At 49.1% G+C, this 16,983-nt stretch overlaps 2 protein-coding genes across 3 annotated transcripts in view; both read right to left on the bottom strand.

Annotated features, from left to right (window-relative positions):
- The window catches only part of PLEKHM2 (pleckstrin homology and RUN domain containing M2), a 72,403-nt gene that overhangs the window by 25,582 nt on the left and 29,838 nt on the right, over positions 1–16,983 (bottom strand). For both annotated transcript variants that reach the window (XR_006286506.1, XM_037881053.2), the window contains exons 2-8: positions 16,805–16,911; positions 16,090–16,199; positions 14,484–14,583; positions 12,791–12,878; positions 9,913–10,099; positions 8,773–8,832; positions 343–577 (exon numbers count right to left, since the gene is read on the bottom strand). Coding sequence is in view for 1 of the 2 variants with exons in the window: in XM_037881053.2 (XP_037736981.1) it covers positions 343–577; positions 8,773–8,832; positions 9,913–10,099; positions 12,791–12,878; positions 14,484–14,583; positions 16,090–16,199; positions 16,805–16,911 (887 nt within the window). In the remaining variant the exon portion in view is untranslated. The remainder of the gene's footprint in view (positions 1–342; positions 578–8,772; positions 8,833–9,912; positions 10,100–12,790; positions 12,879–14,483; positions 14,584–16,089; positions 16,200–16,804; positions 16,912–16,983) is intronic.
- The window catches only part of DDI2 (DNA damage inducible 1 homolog 2), a 100,108-nt gene continuing 99,302 nt past the window's right edge, over positions 16,178–16,983 (bottom strand). The window contains exons 9-10 of the transcript XR_006286505.1: positions 16,805–16,911; positions 16,178–16,199 (exon numbers count right to left, since the gene is read on the bottom strand). The gene's annotated coding sequence lies outside the window, so the exon portion shown is untranslated. The remainder of the gene's footprint in view (positions 16,200–16,804; positions 16,912–16,983) is intronic.

Genomic DNA, 16,983 nt, shown 5'->3' with positions numbered 1-16,983 from the left:
TTTATGATATTTCATTCTGTTCCCCATGCTATAGCATCAGTTTCATAAAATTCAAAGGCCACATTTTCAAGAGACCTCTGCCTCTGGCAGTTCCCATTGAGAACAATGGAGAAACGCTGCCTCGCCCCCCACTGAGAACAATGGGTGTTGATGGATGCTGAGCACGTTGGAAAGTCTGGCCCCAGAGGTATGAAACAAGAACCCAGAATCGCTGCCTGCCGGGCTCCTGCTTCCAGCAATAACCCCCCTGTGGTACAAGTGAGAGCACATGGCAAATGTCAGCTCCTGCCCACAACTAGCTTGCAGACCCCTCTCCTTGTGTTTGGGAGGCATGGCACTGACCTGATGACTTCCAGCTCCGTGCCGCTCTCCAGCTGGTCTGTGCCTTCCATCGTGGTGTCCATCCTCTCCAGGGAGGCGGTGTGCGCTGGGGTGGTTTCAGTGGAGGACAGCACTTCCACCTTCTCCTCGTTGAAGGGGTTGTAGCGCTGCGTGGGACTCTTCATGGAAGCCTTGCAGCCGTTCAGATCGGAGGCCACGGAGTGCGGGCAGCTGAAAGTGTCCGTTAGGTCTCCATCTGGGAAACAGGAGAGGGGAAAAACCAGGATCCCAGTCAGCTGCTACTATGGGAGCAGGAATTCCTCACTGAGCTTCTGGACCTCAACAGAGCAAGGCTGCACGCATGGCGCTCAATGCGGACTCTGAAAGGTCCTGGCCCGGAGCACCACTTGGGTATAAACTATCCAGCAGACTTGCTAATCAAATTGCTCATTAGGATCAGCATTTGGGAGTCCCCTGCAGGCAGCGGGCACTCAGTTGTGAGAGGGCATATGTGGGGGAGGCAGGAGAGAGCCCAGTGCCACAGACAGTATCAATCGACCTTTCCCAGCAAAGAAAATGTAATGCCTGAAAACAAAAGTTTAATGTTCAGACAGCGACTGTGCAGGCAGCCGTCAAACAGGATCACAGTCTGATGGGAGCTCCTGGTACAGGAGGGACTGTCAGCACTGGTACATCACAGGCTAGGCCAGTGGTCTCCAAAGTCGGGTGTGCAAGACGATCGACTGGTGGGCGCAGCAGGAGGAGCACCACCGGAGGAAAAAAAAAAGGGGGGGGCGGCCCTGAGTCCTCTGGCCCATGGAGGAGCAGGGGCAGCCACGCAGCCAGCGCCCGGAGAGAAGCGGCGCTTTCCCTTTCAAAGCCGGCCGGAGAGAAGAGACGCTTTGAAGGGGAAAGCGCCGCTTCTCTCCAGCCACTGGCTGCACGGCTGCCCCTGCTCCTCCCGAGTCCTCCGGCCCGTGCTCGCAGGGCCGCATTCCAAAAGGGGCTTTGGAGCTGCAGGCCAGGGCCCCGGGGCCCCCTTAGTCCAGGGCCCTGAAGCCCCTAAAGCCCCTGCGTTCCGGGTGGCCCTACCTGCCGGGGGGGGAGGGGGGCCAGCTCCCAGAATCGTGGCCATGGGGGTGGTGCTGCGCTGCGCAGAGCCACCTGCACACCCCCGGCACCAAACAGGAGCTGCCCCAGGTAAGTGCTCTGCACCTTCTGCCTGCCTCAGCCTGAGCCTCCACCTGCATCCCCATCCTGAGCGCCCTCCCGCACCCTAACTCCCTCCCAGACCCCGCACCCCACCCTGAGCGCCCTCCCGCACCCTAACTCCCTCCCAGACCCCGCACCCCACCCTGAGCGCCCTCCCGCACCCTAACTCCCTCCCAGACCCCGCACCCCACCCTGAGCGCCCTCCCGCACCCTAACTCCCTCCCAGACCCCGCACCCCACCCTGAGCGCCCTCCCGCACCCTAACTCCCTCCCAGACCCCGCACCCCACCCTGAGCGCCCTCCCGCACCCTAACTCCCTCCCAGACCCCGCACCCCCCCCGAGCGCCCTCCCGCACCCTAACTCCCTCCCAGACCCCGTACCCCCACCCTGAGCGCCCTCCCGCACCCTACCTCCCTCCCTCCCAGACCCCACACCCCACCCAGAGCGCCCGCTGTATCAAAGTGTTAAACCAAGAGTTTCAAAAATAATAAAGCATATTCAATCACACTGCTCCCACTAAAAATATTATTATGAATAATAATTTTTTTTAGTGAGAGCAAAAAGGTTTTTTGTACCGTTAATAAATAAAAAAAATATTTTAAAAATATTGTTTATTTCATCTTTATCTCATCGTTTTTTAATTTCTATTTTTTGGGTATGTTTTATAATTTACACACTATATCAGTACAGTAGTACATAGATATAATTTATACATAAATAAACATACATATATTGGGCGTGCGTGCTCAAATTTTTTTACTGATGGGGTGCACGATCAAAAAAGTTTGGAGACCACTGGGCTGGGCAATAGAGACAATCAGACCTCAGTTCCACTGTGCTCCTCAGCTGCCTGCAGGAGGCTCAGAAACGGCCACTGGACACTGCGTGGGGGGAAGGAACCTGCAGACACTAGAATCAGAGGATGTTTTTGCCTGACCAAGGTGCCATTTGCCTTTAGCCTTAATGGGCTCAGAACTTGTGCACAGTGGGGGGAGGGTCATGCAAACATACACAGGCAGTGCTGGAGAAGTGCAAAGCTTCCCTTACAAGTTGGGTGTGTGTGAGAGGGAGCATCAATTAAACTCATTTCTTCAGGAGCAAGCCACAGCTGTTCTCTGAGCTGCCATGCAGAAAGCCTAGGGGTGGCAAGGGCCAGAGGAGCTGTTGTGGATGGAGTATCTTGCATTGCTCAAAACTACCACCCCTGCTTAAGGAGTGACACTGACTGGGTCCAAGACTGATGTGACCAACCTTAACTGGCTGGAAGCACAGTAACTGCAGCACAGGGCCAACCAATAAAGAAATGATCCTTCTGTTCTTATAGGCCTGGTGATTTAAAGAACCCTAGAAAGAAGATCTTCATTAACTTCACCAATTCTCTGATGAGAAATCAGAGAAAGAGTTCAGAGAAACTACCCGAGCAGAGACAGCCAGTTCTCTACTAAGGGGTAGCAGTGGATTTAGCTGCCTTTTCCCTATGGAGCTCAGGGTACATTAATGCTCAGACTCCCTTTGCCAGGAGCTCTCTGCTTTGGAAAGAGAAGTTCTGAGATTGCAGCGGATAGCCCATTACAGTGGATGCTACTTTCCTCCTGATATACAATAAACAGAGCAGACTGGAGGTGTGGGAAGAGAAATACATCACTCACCCAGCAGCAAGGGAGAAGAAACAACTGAGAACAAAAAAGTCTTAGTACAACCGGCTGGGCCGATATTAGTGGTAAGGGATAGAAGATACAGTGCAATTCTGATTTGTGGACACATGCAGTTCTCACTCAGGGTTATCTGTCCACAAAATCAAGTCAGGTAAAGGAACATTACCATATCCTTTAGACAGACATTCTCAGGCCAGATAAGAATCTATCAGTGTTCCTGCAACCAGAGATTTTAACAAAATATTAGCAGGAAATTAATTTCAGATTCATGATCATGAGTGTTTCCAGTGGAAGCAACAATCTAAAGCATTGGGATCAGCCAATCAAGAAACAGAAACAATAGCCTACTTGCTTAACAGAATTAAGAGACTGTCCAGTAATTTACACTTGAAAGGTAGGTTTTGTGTTAGGAAAACAAACAGGTTTTTATAAAATCCAACGTTAAGAGATGGTTTGGGAATATTAATTTCAAAACAGTGTTTTTGTTTAAATTTAAACATTGCCCTGTAGTTATCAGTGACAGATATGAAACCACAGTGAAAGTGAAAACAACTAGATGCAAAAGTGAAACTGACTGGTCTATTTTCACCATCCAAATTGAGTAAAACAGAAAAATTAAATGACTTTTTAGATCTATTTCAATTTCAGCCACCTAATTTGTTACCTTTATTACCAATAAGGTTATTTGGTTTTGTCTAAAATACAGGGTTTTATTCTGACAGGGTCCATTTAAATGGGGAAGGGTGAAAGGAGGGGTAAAAATTCTTAACTGCTTGATTTGTGTGTATATGGCTAGAAATCCATTTAGTAAGCTAAGGTAGGAGAGAAGGGTCATAGAATCAGAATCATAGAATATCAGGGTTGGAAGGGACCTCAGGAGGTCATCTAGTCCAACCCCCTGCTCAAAGCAGGACCAATCCCCAATTAAATCATCCCAGCCAGGGCTTTGTCAAGCCTGACCTTAAAAACTTCTAAGGAAGGAGATTCTACCACCTCCCTAGGTAACGCATTCCAGTGTTTCACCACCCTCCTGGTGAAAACGTTTTTCCTAATATCCAACCTAAACCTCCCCCACTGCAACTTGAGACCATTAGTCCTTGTTCTGTCATCTGCTACCACTGAGAACAGTCTAGATCCATCTGTTTTGGAACCCCCTTTCAGGTAGTTGAAAGCAGCTATCAAATCCCCCCTCATTCTTCTCTTCTGCAGACTAAACAATCCCAGTTCCCTCAGCCTCTCCTCATAACTCATGTGTTCCAGACCCCTAATCATTTTTGTTGCCCTTCGCTGGACTCTCTCCAATTTATCCACCTCCTTCTTGTAGTGTGAGGCCCAAAACTGGACACAGTACTCCAGATGAGGCCTCACCAATGTCGAATAGAGGGAAACGATCATGTCCCTCGATCTGCTCGCTATGCCCCTACTTATACATCCCAAAATGCCATTGGCCTTCTTGGCAACAAGGGCACACTGTTGACTCATATCCAGCTTCTCGTCCACTGTAACCCCTAGGTCCTTTTCTGCAGAACTGCTGCCGAGCCATTCGGTCCCTAGTCTGTAGCGGTGCACGGGATTCTTCCGTCCTAAGTGCAGGACTCTGCACTTGTCCTTGTTGAACCTCATCAGATTTCTTTTGGCCCAATCCTCCAATTTGTCTAGGTCCCTCTGTATCCTATCCCTGCCCTCCAGCGTATCTACCACTCCTCCTAGTTTTGTATCATCCGCAAATTTGCTGAGAGTGCAATCCACACCATCCTCCAGATCATTTATGAAGATATTGAACAAAACCGGCCCCAGGACCGACTCCTGGGGCACTCCACTTGATACCGGCTGCCAACTAGACATGGAGCCATTGATCACTACCCGTTGAGCCCGACAATCTAGTCAACTTTCTACCCACCTTATAGTGCATTCATCCAGCCCATACTTCTTTAACTTGCTGACAAGAATACTGTGGGAGACCGTGTCAAAAGCTTTGCTAAAGTCAAGAAACAATACATCCACTGCTTTCCCTTCATCCACAGAACCAGTAATCTCATCATAGAAGGCGATTAGATTAGTCAGGCATGACCTACCCTTGGTGAATCCATGCTGACTGTTCCTGATCACTTTCCTCTCGTGTAAGTGCTTCAGGATTGATTCTTTGAGGACCTGCTCCATGATTTTTCCGGGGACTGAGGTGAGGCTGACTGGCCTGTAGTTCCCAGGATCCTCCTTCTTCCCTTTTTTAAAGATTGGCACTACATTAGCCTTTTTCCAGTCATCTGGGACTTCCCCCGTTCGCCACGAGTTTTCAAAGATAATGGCCAATGGCTCTGCAATCACAGCCGCCAATTCCTTTAGCACTCTCGGATGCAACTCGTCCGGCCCCATGGACTTGTGCATGTCCAGCTTTTCTAAATAGTCCCTAACCACCTCTTTCTCCACAGAGGTCTGGCCATCTACTCCCCATGCTGTGATGCCCAGCGCAGTAGTCTGGGAGCTGACCTTGTTCGTGAATACAGAGGCAAAAAAAGCATTGAGTACATTAGCTTTTTCCACATCCTCTGTCACTAGGTTGCCTCCCTCATTCAGTAAGGGGCCCACACTTTCCTTGGCTTTCTTCTTGTTGCCAACATACCTGAAGAAACCCTTCTTGTTACTCTTGACATCTCTTACTAGCTGCAGCTCCAGGTGCGATTTGACCCTCCTGATTTCATTCCTACATGCCCGAGCAATATTTTTATACTCTTCCCTGGTCATATGTCCAACCTTCCACTTCTTGTAAGCTTCTTTTTTATGTTTAAGATCCGCTAGGATTTCACCGTTAAGCCAAGCTGGTCGCCTGCCATATTTACTATTCTTTCGACTCATCGGGATGGTTTGTCCCTGTAACCTCAACAGGGATTCCTTGAAATACAGCCAGCTCTCCTGGACTCCTTTCGCCTTCATGTTAGTCCCCCAGGGGATCCTACCCATCCGTTCCCTGAGGGAGTCGAAGTCTGCTTTCCTGAAGTCCAGGGTCCGTATCCTGCTGCTTACCTTTCTTCCCTGTGTCAGGATCCTGAACTCAACCAACTCATGGTCATTGCCCCCCCAGATTCCCATCCACTTTTGCTTCCCCCACTAATTCTTCCTGGTTTGTGAGCAGTAGGTCAAGAAAAGCTCCCCCCCTAGTTGGCTCCTCTAGCACTTGCACCAGGAAATTGTCCCCTACGCTTTCCAAAAACTTCCTGGATTGTCTATGCACCGCTGTAGTGCTCTCCCAGCAGATATCAGGAAAATTAAAGTCACCCATGAGAACCAGGGCGTGCGATCCAGTAGCTTCTGCGAGTTGCCGGAAGAAAGCCTCATCCACCTCATCCCCCTGGTCCGGTGGTCTATAGCAGACTCCCACCACTACGTCACTCTTGTTGCTCACACTTCTAAACTTAATCTTTTTGATGCAAGCAAGGTTATTGCAGAGAGGTCTGATCAGTACTGTAAAATTGGATCCTTATGATTTAGGGCCCAACCTTGCAATCTGACCCCCATGGGTGGCTCCATGCCCCCAAAGATCAGACTGCACAGCTGGGGCTGTGTTATAGTGGCATGAACAGAAATTGCGCACAGAAGCAGCACCGATCTTGCACAGTAAGGAGGGATTACACCACAGCCCACGCAACGACACATACTATTAAGTAGCCCATTGTTTTTTCTTTTAAAAATGCAGTGAATACTCTCACACCATTGTTATAATGGTATGAAACACCAGAATTAATCACAACCTCTCAACAGCCGATCAGGCTTGCCATAAGATGACACCCTGGATGCTGCCTGGCTGGGGGCAGGGAGGAAAGGGGGGATGACATGACAACAATGACTGATAATACGCACACCACCATACCCACCAACTACACCCCCAGTAAACACCAACACCAACACCAAAGCCAGCCACCATGAATGCTGTCCAATATCCCCTGTTTAGCAATCCACAGCTGCATCAAACCTAATTTCTTCCATCCAGGAAGGGCCCTTCCAAAGGGCCCAGTCAAAACATCATGGCTAAAGAAAGCTCCCAGCCTCTCCCAGCAAGAGCTGCTGTGGGTAGTGGTGGGGGAACATTGGCTTTTCTGGGGGAATCATAGTTCCAGGACCCCTCAGTATGAAGTGCTGGAGGGAACAGTGGCTGTGAGGAAACACATACAGATTAGTTCATTCCAGCCGTTCCAGGAATGGTCAGAATAGCAAACGCTGTTAGTACCCTGGCTGCAGAGAACTCCAGAGCTAGGCGAGACCCTGTGTTAACCACATGTGACTGCAACAGGAAAAGGTTCAGTGGTTTTTTGTTTTCGGCTACTCAGAGTGTGCTCTGAAAACCAAAGAGTGTGTTTCTTGTGCTTGGAGAGAGAGAAAGTTTACAGAGAGGAGAGAACATTAGAGTCCAGAAGCCATCCTAATGGAATTCAAGCAGATCCTTACCAAAATGTGGTATGAGGTATTGGTTTTGATGATGATAATACAAAACAATTTCAGCTGAAGGAATCTATCAAGCTTTTAGGTAGAAACGACAGAAAATATATACGTATATTTCCTCCATGGGTAAAGAAGACAGATTTCCTAATCCAATTATATATGAACAATACACAGAGCTGTCTAGTCATGTCTTTATGTGAGTGGAGATGATGTATTCCATGCAGAGAAAGTAGAACAGACTCCCATAAAATGGAGATGTGCCCTTTACTCTAAGAAATAGAGATTGCTGACAGCCAGGGTTAAAAAAGAGAGCAATGACCAAACAAAATAAGGTCATTAGCTGAAGGTTATGGCTTTGACAGATATTTTAACCCAAGAGGGAAGCCTAAGTCAAGGCCTGTGAAGGGGAGAAAAAACTCACCTAAAACTGAACAAAAATTATATTAAAAGTAGAATTCCATCAGAAGCCATTTTCAATATCCTGCTGGCTAATTTATGAATGTAGATCTCTACACGTCTGCTAATCAACACATCTGCTCTTTACCACATGCAGGAAACATATAGCATATGCTATATTGAGAAGAAACGTTTTGGTACTTTAGTTTATAACTACCTGATACATTTGGGATGTTCCCTGATCACTGTGTGTCAGTTTCATGGCAGGAGTAATTTAACAGGTTTATTATTCTGGTAAAAAGATTCCCTTATTAATCCAGCTCCCACAGTATATTAGATAGTCATTTGATTAAACAAATCCAATTTCACTTGATAGAAACTTCAGCTACCAGTGTCCTGAGCAGAGTCTTACAACCATTGGTCAGACACATATGCTCGGTGCACGTGACATACTAATCAGCATCAGGAGAAACAGTCACAACGTTCTGTGATGTATAGTAATGTCGGAATCTCTGTGGGTGCTCAGTAACTGGAGGGAAAGAAACCTCACCCACCAGCAAACAGAGTAAGTGACACAGAGCTCCAACTCTGAGCTCAGAAGATCCATTCAACACAGAGCCTGTTTCTGCCGCTACAGAATTCCACCAAGATTAGAAGGTCATTCTTATTTAAAAAAATCATTTGCATGCAGCAAGCTTGGTATGGAAAGGATGCAGAAGAGAGAAAACATGGTAACAGATGACTGTGTCCCACCTTCCCAGGCTGTGCTGGGCATGGACGGCACTGCAGGAAAGACATCTCCAAAATCATAATCTACAAAAACGAGGGATAAAACGGAGGATTAGAAGCAGAAGTCGTCGGGAGGGATGGGGGACATGGGGAGCATGTGAACAGCGGGGGGTGGGGTAAATAAAACAATCATCTGAAAAGAATGAGAAACTGCTTAGGACACTTTATTTTACCGAGTCCCCTACCTCACTGTGGGAGGGGTATGGGACAGTCAGTATCATCCCCGTCTACAGATGGGGAAACTGAGCCACAGAGCAGAGCGGTCACGAACCAGGGTCACGCAGTGAATCTGTGCCAGAGCCAAAAACAGCACCTAGCAGCTGGGACTCCCAGTTCCCATTTCTAAACCACACTTCCAGCTTCTTGTGAGTTTCAACCTCACAGCTGCATCTCCTGCATTTAACCCTTAAGATTATTTGTTGAAAGGTGCCACAAGTACTCGTTTTCTTTTTGCGAATACAGAGTAACACGGCTGCTCCTCTGAAACCCGTATTAACCACTGTGGCAACACAATGGCAATATCTCATACGACTGGACAGTCCATAAGAGAGTATTCCTGGGACCCAGACACGTTCTGCAGATGGCAACAGAGCAGGGGGATGGGTTACATCTACAATGGAGACCTGACAGGCTGTGAGCCAGGAGCTTGGGCCTAGTCTCCAGTATAATGGCAGCGAACAAGGGCTTGGAGATCAATACAAAATGGACTGATGCCTGCTAAGTCCACCTTGCGCCCTGCACTGCCTCCAACCTGTGTGGCTGGGGCTTTCAGCATTGCTCCTGACTGCCTTACGACAGTAACATCAGGCTGGCTGTGCTGTGGAGGTCAGGAAGGCTGCTGGGAAGCTGAGGAAAGACTTAGTTAAAATTGCTGTGAACTTTACTTCTGGCCTTAACAGCCGACTGGGCCACCCTCATACTGGATATATGGGAAGGCCTGGGTACTGTCCAGCTACAAAGCTTTAATCATACTCCCAGTGAGAAGAGATGCTGGGCTGGGTATTGTCCTAGAACCTGGGAGCTTTTCTCTCATTCTTCTGCAGCATTCAGGTTCTTGTGCAAACAGAAGCTGCACGTCCACCCCTCCCCTCGGTGGCCACTTACCCTCACTTGAAGGTGCAATGGCACTGTCGTCCCACTCCAGATTGGTCGAGGTGACAGAGTTGAAGGAGTTGAGCGACAGGCTGTCTGAGCCATGGATGGAGCTGGGCAGGCGATCCTCGAAGTCCAGCAGATACTGAGGCTTGTAGTAATCGGGCATGTAGGGCGCCAGGTCCAAGTAAGGGGCATCCTGAGAACAGAGCCACAGAGAAGAGAGTCACTGCATCAGACGCAGCCTTTCCTCTGACAACGCAGCCAGTGCTGACATTATACAACAACCACCCAGGCGGCCGTGTGTAATACAAACAGGACATTAGATGTGCAAACAACCTGGTTACGCATGTTTAATAAACGAAGGGATGAGCAGAGATGACAACATTCCAGTGCCTTGTTTTTCCTTCGCTCTGAAAGCACTAGCCCGCAGCAGGCAAATTGTGTACGGCACCGAGCGAGCCTCCACCACACAGATGTACCATTGCACATCAATCCTGACCCTGCAGGACCCGTTCTTGTTCCACTCCTGGGCTCCCCTACCCAGCTCTGCCAACGCCCCTCAATCCTGACCCCCTTGCTAGCCCGGCCCTTCCCACAGCTCGGTCAGCGTGCCTCAATCCTGCCTTTGCAGCACCCCTGATGTTTGACTCCTGCATGGGGCAAGGGTTGTACGGTAGCTCGTGATGTGACTAAGTTTCTACTGGGGATTGAACTGGTGCCGCTGTTTGGAAGAGTTCTCCCCTGACTGAGAAGGAAGCCTTGCTGGATATAATAAACCTTTGTATGACTTCATTATCCCTCAGGCTGTTATCAAATATTTTGTTTTCATAAGTTAGGAGCCACAAAGGGAGCCCTAGGAAATATGTGCCAGAGTTAGATTTAATCACATTTCTATTTCCACACACATATACATGGAACTCTATTTACTGACACTGGCTAACACAATCTCTTTTCTTGAAGCACACAGATGCTGAGGAAACAAGACTGACTTGCTGATCCAGCAGCAGGCCACTTGCGCTGACCAGACATGGAGGAGGAAGAGGACACCACCAGGAAATTGAACCTGCAGCAGGAAGCAAACCTGTGCCAGCCACAGAGTGGCTGATGGAAATGGATCCAATGGAGAAAGCAAACCAAATGTCACACCTCAAATGGACTTCAGTGAAAGCTTCAGTGTAGCTTCATGTCCGAAGTTCATAACAGAACCCTTCGTAGCCAAGGTATTCTAAACACGTAAGCAGTAAGGCAACAGACAATCTGCCACCATGACCATTTCCTCTCCTCTCTTCCCTCACACGTCTCCTGTCCTCAGGGCTAGGGTTCTCTGCCCTTTGCTTTAGGATGGGCAGGCAGTCGAGGGGCTGCAGACGCTCAATGTGGCTTAGATAGCAGCACCGCGTGGGAGCATGGGGAACACCCTCCATTCTTTCCTCTCCACCCATGTGCATGATGGGCTCTATCTCCTCTAGTTCTACAGTCACTTTTCCCCACAAGTAGGGATTTTGGAACCTACATGTTTGGGTCCTAAAAACCCCCAACCTGGAAATCCCTTGCGGACTCACTTCCATTGGTCTTTTACTACATGAGATCCACCTTCACTGCCTGCAAGGCCCTATGTCAACTCATCCCCATCAGCATCTCTCCTCTCACTCCCTCCCCGAATTCAATCTCCACCTCCCCGCTTCGTTTCCTTCTCCCACTCGTTGTGCCTTCTCCCACACTGCCCCCATGCTCGTCTTTGTCTGTCACGCCACTGCCTTCAAAGCCCTCCCTCCAGGAATCATTCCCCCACCTTCTCCTAGCCAGTGACCCTTTCTTGAATGGCTGAAAGCATCTTGTCCCATCTCTCTGGGGTTGGGAGCTCCGTAGGCAGGGAATGTGTGTTTCACTGAGGCTCTAAAGCAGGGTTGGGCAAACTTTTTGGCCCAAGGGCCACATCAGGGTTGGGAAACTATATGGAGGGCTGGGTAGGGAAGGCTGTGCCTCCCCAAACAGCCTGGCCCCTGCCCCTATCCGCCCCCTCCCACTCTCCACCCCGACCACCCCCCTCAGAACCTCCTACCCATCCAACCCCCCTGCTCCTTGTCCTCTGACTGCTCACTCCGGGATCTCCCGCCCCCCGGGACCCCACCCCCTATCCAAACCCCTGTTCCCCATCCCCTGACTGCCCCCCCATCCCTCCCCAGAACCTCCGCCCGATCCAACCACCCCCTGCTCCCTGTCCCCTGACTGCCCCCGGGACTCCCTGCCCCTTATCCAACCCCCCTCTCTCCACGCCTGCTTACCATGCTGGAGCCAGCCACGCTGCTGCGCTGCCCGGCAGAAGTGGCGGGCCAGAGTGCTGGTGGCAAAGCGAGCTGAGGCTGCAGGGGAGGGGGGTAGCAGAGGAGGGGCTGGGGGCGAGCCTCCCCATCTGGAAGCTCAAGGGCCAGGCAGGACGGTCCCGCAGGCTGGATATGGCCCACAGGGCAGTAGTTTGCCCACCTCTGCTCTAAAGCAATGTGTATATTATGGTGCAAGGCAAGTGATTTATAAGTAGTCTTTGCCAGAGCTTGGCAAAAATTTCCCTCAGTAGAAGCACCGTTTTCTTTCCCGACATGACAGCCCGCTGCTGCCTTCTCTCGGCCGTGCCCGGGGAGGAGAATGTCATCTTTTGTAGAAATGGAGAAGTGCTGACTTGTGAAACTGAATGATGCCTCTGACCAAGGGCTATCCCATAGCTACTGCAGCAGAGAAGCTCTGAGGGTGCATCTCTCCGTGGACAGCCAAGGGGCAGAGTTTATTAAATATTAAGCTGGCCCAAGCTTCAAATGGTGTATGGGGTTTTCCTGCTCTACAGCCTTTCTATCCAGCTGTGAAGCCAGTGAAACAAGACAGTAATTCTCACCAGATCCAAGTCAAAGCGAATGAATTCCAGCCCAGATACCAGCGTCAGGAACAAGGTCAGGTGATCGTGACTGCAGACCAGGGCATTCCTGTCACAGATAAATTATAAGAACGTTCAGCTTTGGCATGGAGACAAAACAGTTGCGAGTGCCCTCATCGAGCATATGACCTTACAAATCAAAACACATTCTCCACCCATCTGGTTTCCAGGACATGACCCTGAACTACAGAGTAAACAACCTTACACTCAGACAGCTGAAGTGGGATCGCATTGGTTTTAGCATGTCAAGGTTTCTCTTTGGTATCAGTGCTCGAGGCTAACCAGGGTTGAATGGCTGTGAAGGCAGCATACTTCTCTTGCAGGCTGAAGGCTCAGGAGAGCCAGCAGGCTGCACCTCCTTGAGACATTTGCCCCTTCCTGAGTTAAGATCAGCCTTCGGGGCATGCTGTAACCATCTGTCCTCCAGATGAAAGAGGCAGACAGGCAGTCTCCTTGAAAACCCTGAGGATCAAGAGACATCTACTAGACTTGCAGTGAGGGCATCAAATTAGCCAAGAAACTGGTGAGCTTTCTTCTTTAAATGGACAGCCCACATGCTTACCAAATTCATCGCAAGCATTGGTCAAGTGGCAGGCCCTCTAGCGCCCCTCACTGCAAAATAAAAACAGTTATGGTCTCCTTTGAATGTCTGTGGGGGGGGCGGCGGGGAAGAGCGGGTCAAAGTCATTCAAGACAGAGAGAAGCAAAGTACAGTAACACAAAGCAGGAGGTGCCTGTAGTAGCCAATACATTTGTGAACACATACAGAGAGGCTGCCATGATCATAAATTAGGTGATAAGTGCTATGGGTAAAATGTTCAAAGGGGCCTGAGTGACTTAGGAGCCTAAGTCTGATTTTCAAAAGCGATTTAGTCCCTTGGGAGTCTCATTGAAAATCAGTGGGATTTCACCTCTTAAGGTCATAGTCATAGAATATCAGAGTTAGAAGGGACCTCAGGAGGTCATCTAGTCCAACCCCCTGCTCAAAGCAGGACCAGTCCCCAGTGTTTGCCCCAGATCCCTAAATGGCCCCCTCAAGGATTGAACTCACAACCCTGGGTTTAGCAGGCCAATGCTCAAACCACTGAGCTATCCCACTTATGCATCTTTTAAAATGTTACCAAATGTCAATAAAGGACGTAAGAGAATGTGCCTTATCGCTGCCTTACTGGGCTCTGTCTAGTTTATTAAAGACAATCATGTTCCAGCAGACTCCATAGTCTTGTTGATGTTTAGAAGGATGAGTTGGCCATGACAAGCAAGTGCCCTGCAGCTACACGCCACCATCCATGAGTGAGAGACTGGCTCCATGCAGCTGAAACTCTGTGAGTGGGCCCACCGGCTAGCTCCAGGCAGGGCTACAGACACATTTACACAGAGCAGTCACACCTTCCTCTTTGCCTGGGACATCACAGCACCAGCATGCTGTCTGCAGCACTAGCCAATCCAGCGCCCGCACAACTGGCCAAGCCTCTCCCTAGAAAGGCAGTTGTAAGCACTCAGCATTTCCAAAGACACTGGGGGGAGGGAGTGGACCCTGATTTGCTGCAAGTTTGTTTCTAGAAAAATGGAGATTAGCTTCCTAAAAGAAAAATGTAACCAGCAGCGGAGCCCAAGAGACAGCTGGCAGGGCTGAGAAGACTGTGCTACTCACTTGACATAGTACTTATGCAGCAGACTTAGATTCTCCTGAAACAACCTTAAATAGCTCTCCAACGAGTTCTCATTGAGGGCCAGGTATAGCCAAGCTCGACCTGAAACAAGCAACAAAGGTTATTTATCAGCAGACCCTGCTTTCCAGAGCTGGGCAAATACTGGGAGGGGGGGAAAAAAAAAAGACCTACAAATATTCATTCATATTTTTAAACCAGTTTGCTGAGGCTGTTCAAGTCCCATCTGCATTCACATGCCATGAATAGTCTAGTGAATCAGTTCGCTGGCAGGAATGTTATTGGACACCGGAATTTTAAGAAACTAGTAGCAGGAAATTAATTTCAGATTCATGATCATGAGTGTTTGCAGCGGAAGCCACAATCTAAAGAGCTGTGCGCAACCAATCACAAAACAGGCACAATTCCATGTGCCCTACAAGTGCAATCAAAAGCTAAACCAGCTGTTATTTCAAATCGTGAATAATTACAATGAATGGCTCAGGCAGGATTAACAGACCAAGAATCACCCCCTAAATCATTTCAAATAATGAGCAGGATACTAGACAATCAGGAGCTGCTGGAGGACAATGTGTGAGCGGAAAGAGAGGTGAATTTCACTGAAGGGTGATGAATGCGCTCAGCTCTGCTCTCATCTCACCGGGGTAGGGAGGAAGTGGGGGGAAGAGAGTAGAGATAAGCTGGTAGAACAGTGGGGCTCTCGACAGCACTCCTGCTCAAAGCTGGCCTTGATGTGAAAAAGGTCCCACGCACTTTTAACAATGGGCAAAGAACATCTGAACATTTCACATCACATTTCCTCTGTCTGTCTCAAAGGAAAAGGAACTTCAGTACCTGTGGCAGTTACACAGTAACCTTCCGGACAGAACGGGAGGAGCCCATACAGATCACCTAGGGCCATCCTGCCAAAATCTCTCCCACAAGCCAATTCCACTGCCTGGCTGGTTGGTTTGTTTCATAGATGCACTAGAATCACATCCAGACCTTTGATTCAGAAAAGCCTGGCTATGAGATCTGTGTGCAAACCCCAAAAGGGGACAACTGGGAGACGTCAGATAAGACACTTTATTGCCATGCCCAGCACAGGTTTCCAGTGCTGGTGCTGTCCAAATCCTGCATTTGGATACTTCAATCTGTATTTGCATGTTTCAACCAGGTCTTAGGGCCCAAGTGATCTATGGGCTTTTATGCCCAGATCTGAGCATCCAAATGGGAGATTGGGGCATTCCACTAACATCTGGTAACTGGGCGTGCAGCATTTCTTATTAAAATGGTCTCATTCCAGGTCATCTACGTACCTCTGTAACAAACAGCCTGTGCTACCTATGGTCACCACACAATGACTCCCTACTTCCTGGTCTGGACAAGGCAAACATGGAGGAGACTGCTGACTGTACTACAGGGCCAGCTTCAGAGATCGCATGTGTGACTACTACTTCACTGACTTCCTGCATACGCCAGGTGTGAACACAGACCAGAATCTCAAACTTACAGCAATTAAAACCAACTCAGATCTCATGCCAGCTTTCCTAGAACTGAGACTTGCCTGCTGAGGGAGCTGTCCTAGAAGGCGAAGAATAAAATACTCACTGCGCCCCAAATTGGTGGCCACATGTTGCAGGACTTCTATCTGCTTGATGGCTTCCCTGCGGGTGAAGTGAACGACCAGCACCCAGTAGCCTGAAGAGAGGTCTTGCAGCCTGGGGGAATGGAAACGGCAAGGATAGTTAAGGAAAGAATTCATTGCTTTCAGACCCTGAAGCAAAGAAGTTATTGCCTAGAAAGAGTGGAGGGAGGGATGCGCTTTCCATAGTCCATATTGGAAACCACCCATCCTTGAATGTCATCACAAGAGCACCACTCATGGTGTCTCAGCATCAGGCTGGGACAGGATGAGCTACAGAGGGTTTCCTAACTGGGACGACTTTTTCAAAACCCAAGCACCTGGTTCTGAATAAAAAACAGAGAGGAGAAGGGGAGGAAATTCAGAGAGGTGGGAGGAGGAGAGGACCTTTCAAATGGTGAGGGAAAGACAAAAGAAGAAAGAGATTGAAAAGGTGGAAACAAGAATTGGGGCCCTAATCTTGGTGCCCTGCAGTATTTTTTTCCAGCTAGGATGACCTTGACACCAGAGTTTAGAAGCAGGTAGCCAAAATATGCATCTGGGGATCCCACTAGGATACTGCACAATGAAATCATTTGTTCCCCTTCCTGAACACCCCATCCCGTCTTCAAGCCCAGCTCTGTAACGTGGGTGGGGCACAGGTTGGCCGAGAACACCGTCCCACAGCCTGGTAGATCTTACCCATAAAGCAGAGCATGGTCCAGGTGCTCACATAGCCGCTGCAGGACTTTGTCATGATTCCTAATTGCTGGGGTCTCATCCTCACAGGCTGCAAAGTAACTCTGCAACTGAAAATAGAAGAGACAGTGTCAGCTACCGAGCAGGGGACTAGCCCTCCAAGTTTCAGTCAATTACATTAC

This window comes from Chelonia mydas, chromosome 18 (assembly GCF_015237465.2).
Source record: "Chelonia mydas isolate rCheMyd1 chromosome 18, rCheMyd1.pri.v2, whole genome shotgun sequence".
Classification (NCBI taxonomy): domain Eukaryota; kingdom Metazoa; phylum Chordata; order Testudines; family Cheloniidae; genus Chelonia; species Chelonia mydas.
The sequence above is the reverse complement of the archived record's forward strand: the minus strand, read 5'-3'. Positions and strand labels throughout refer to the sequence as shown.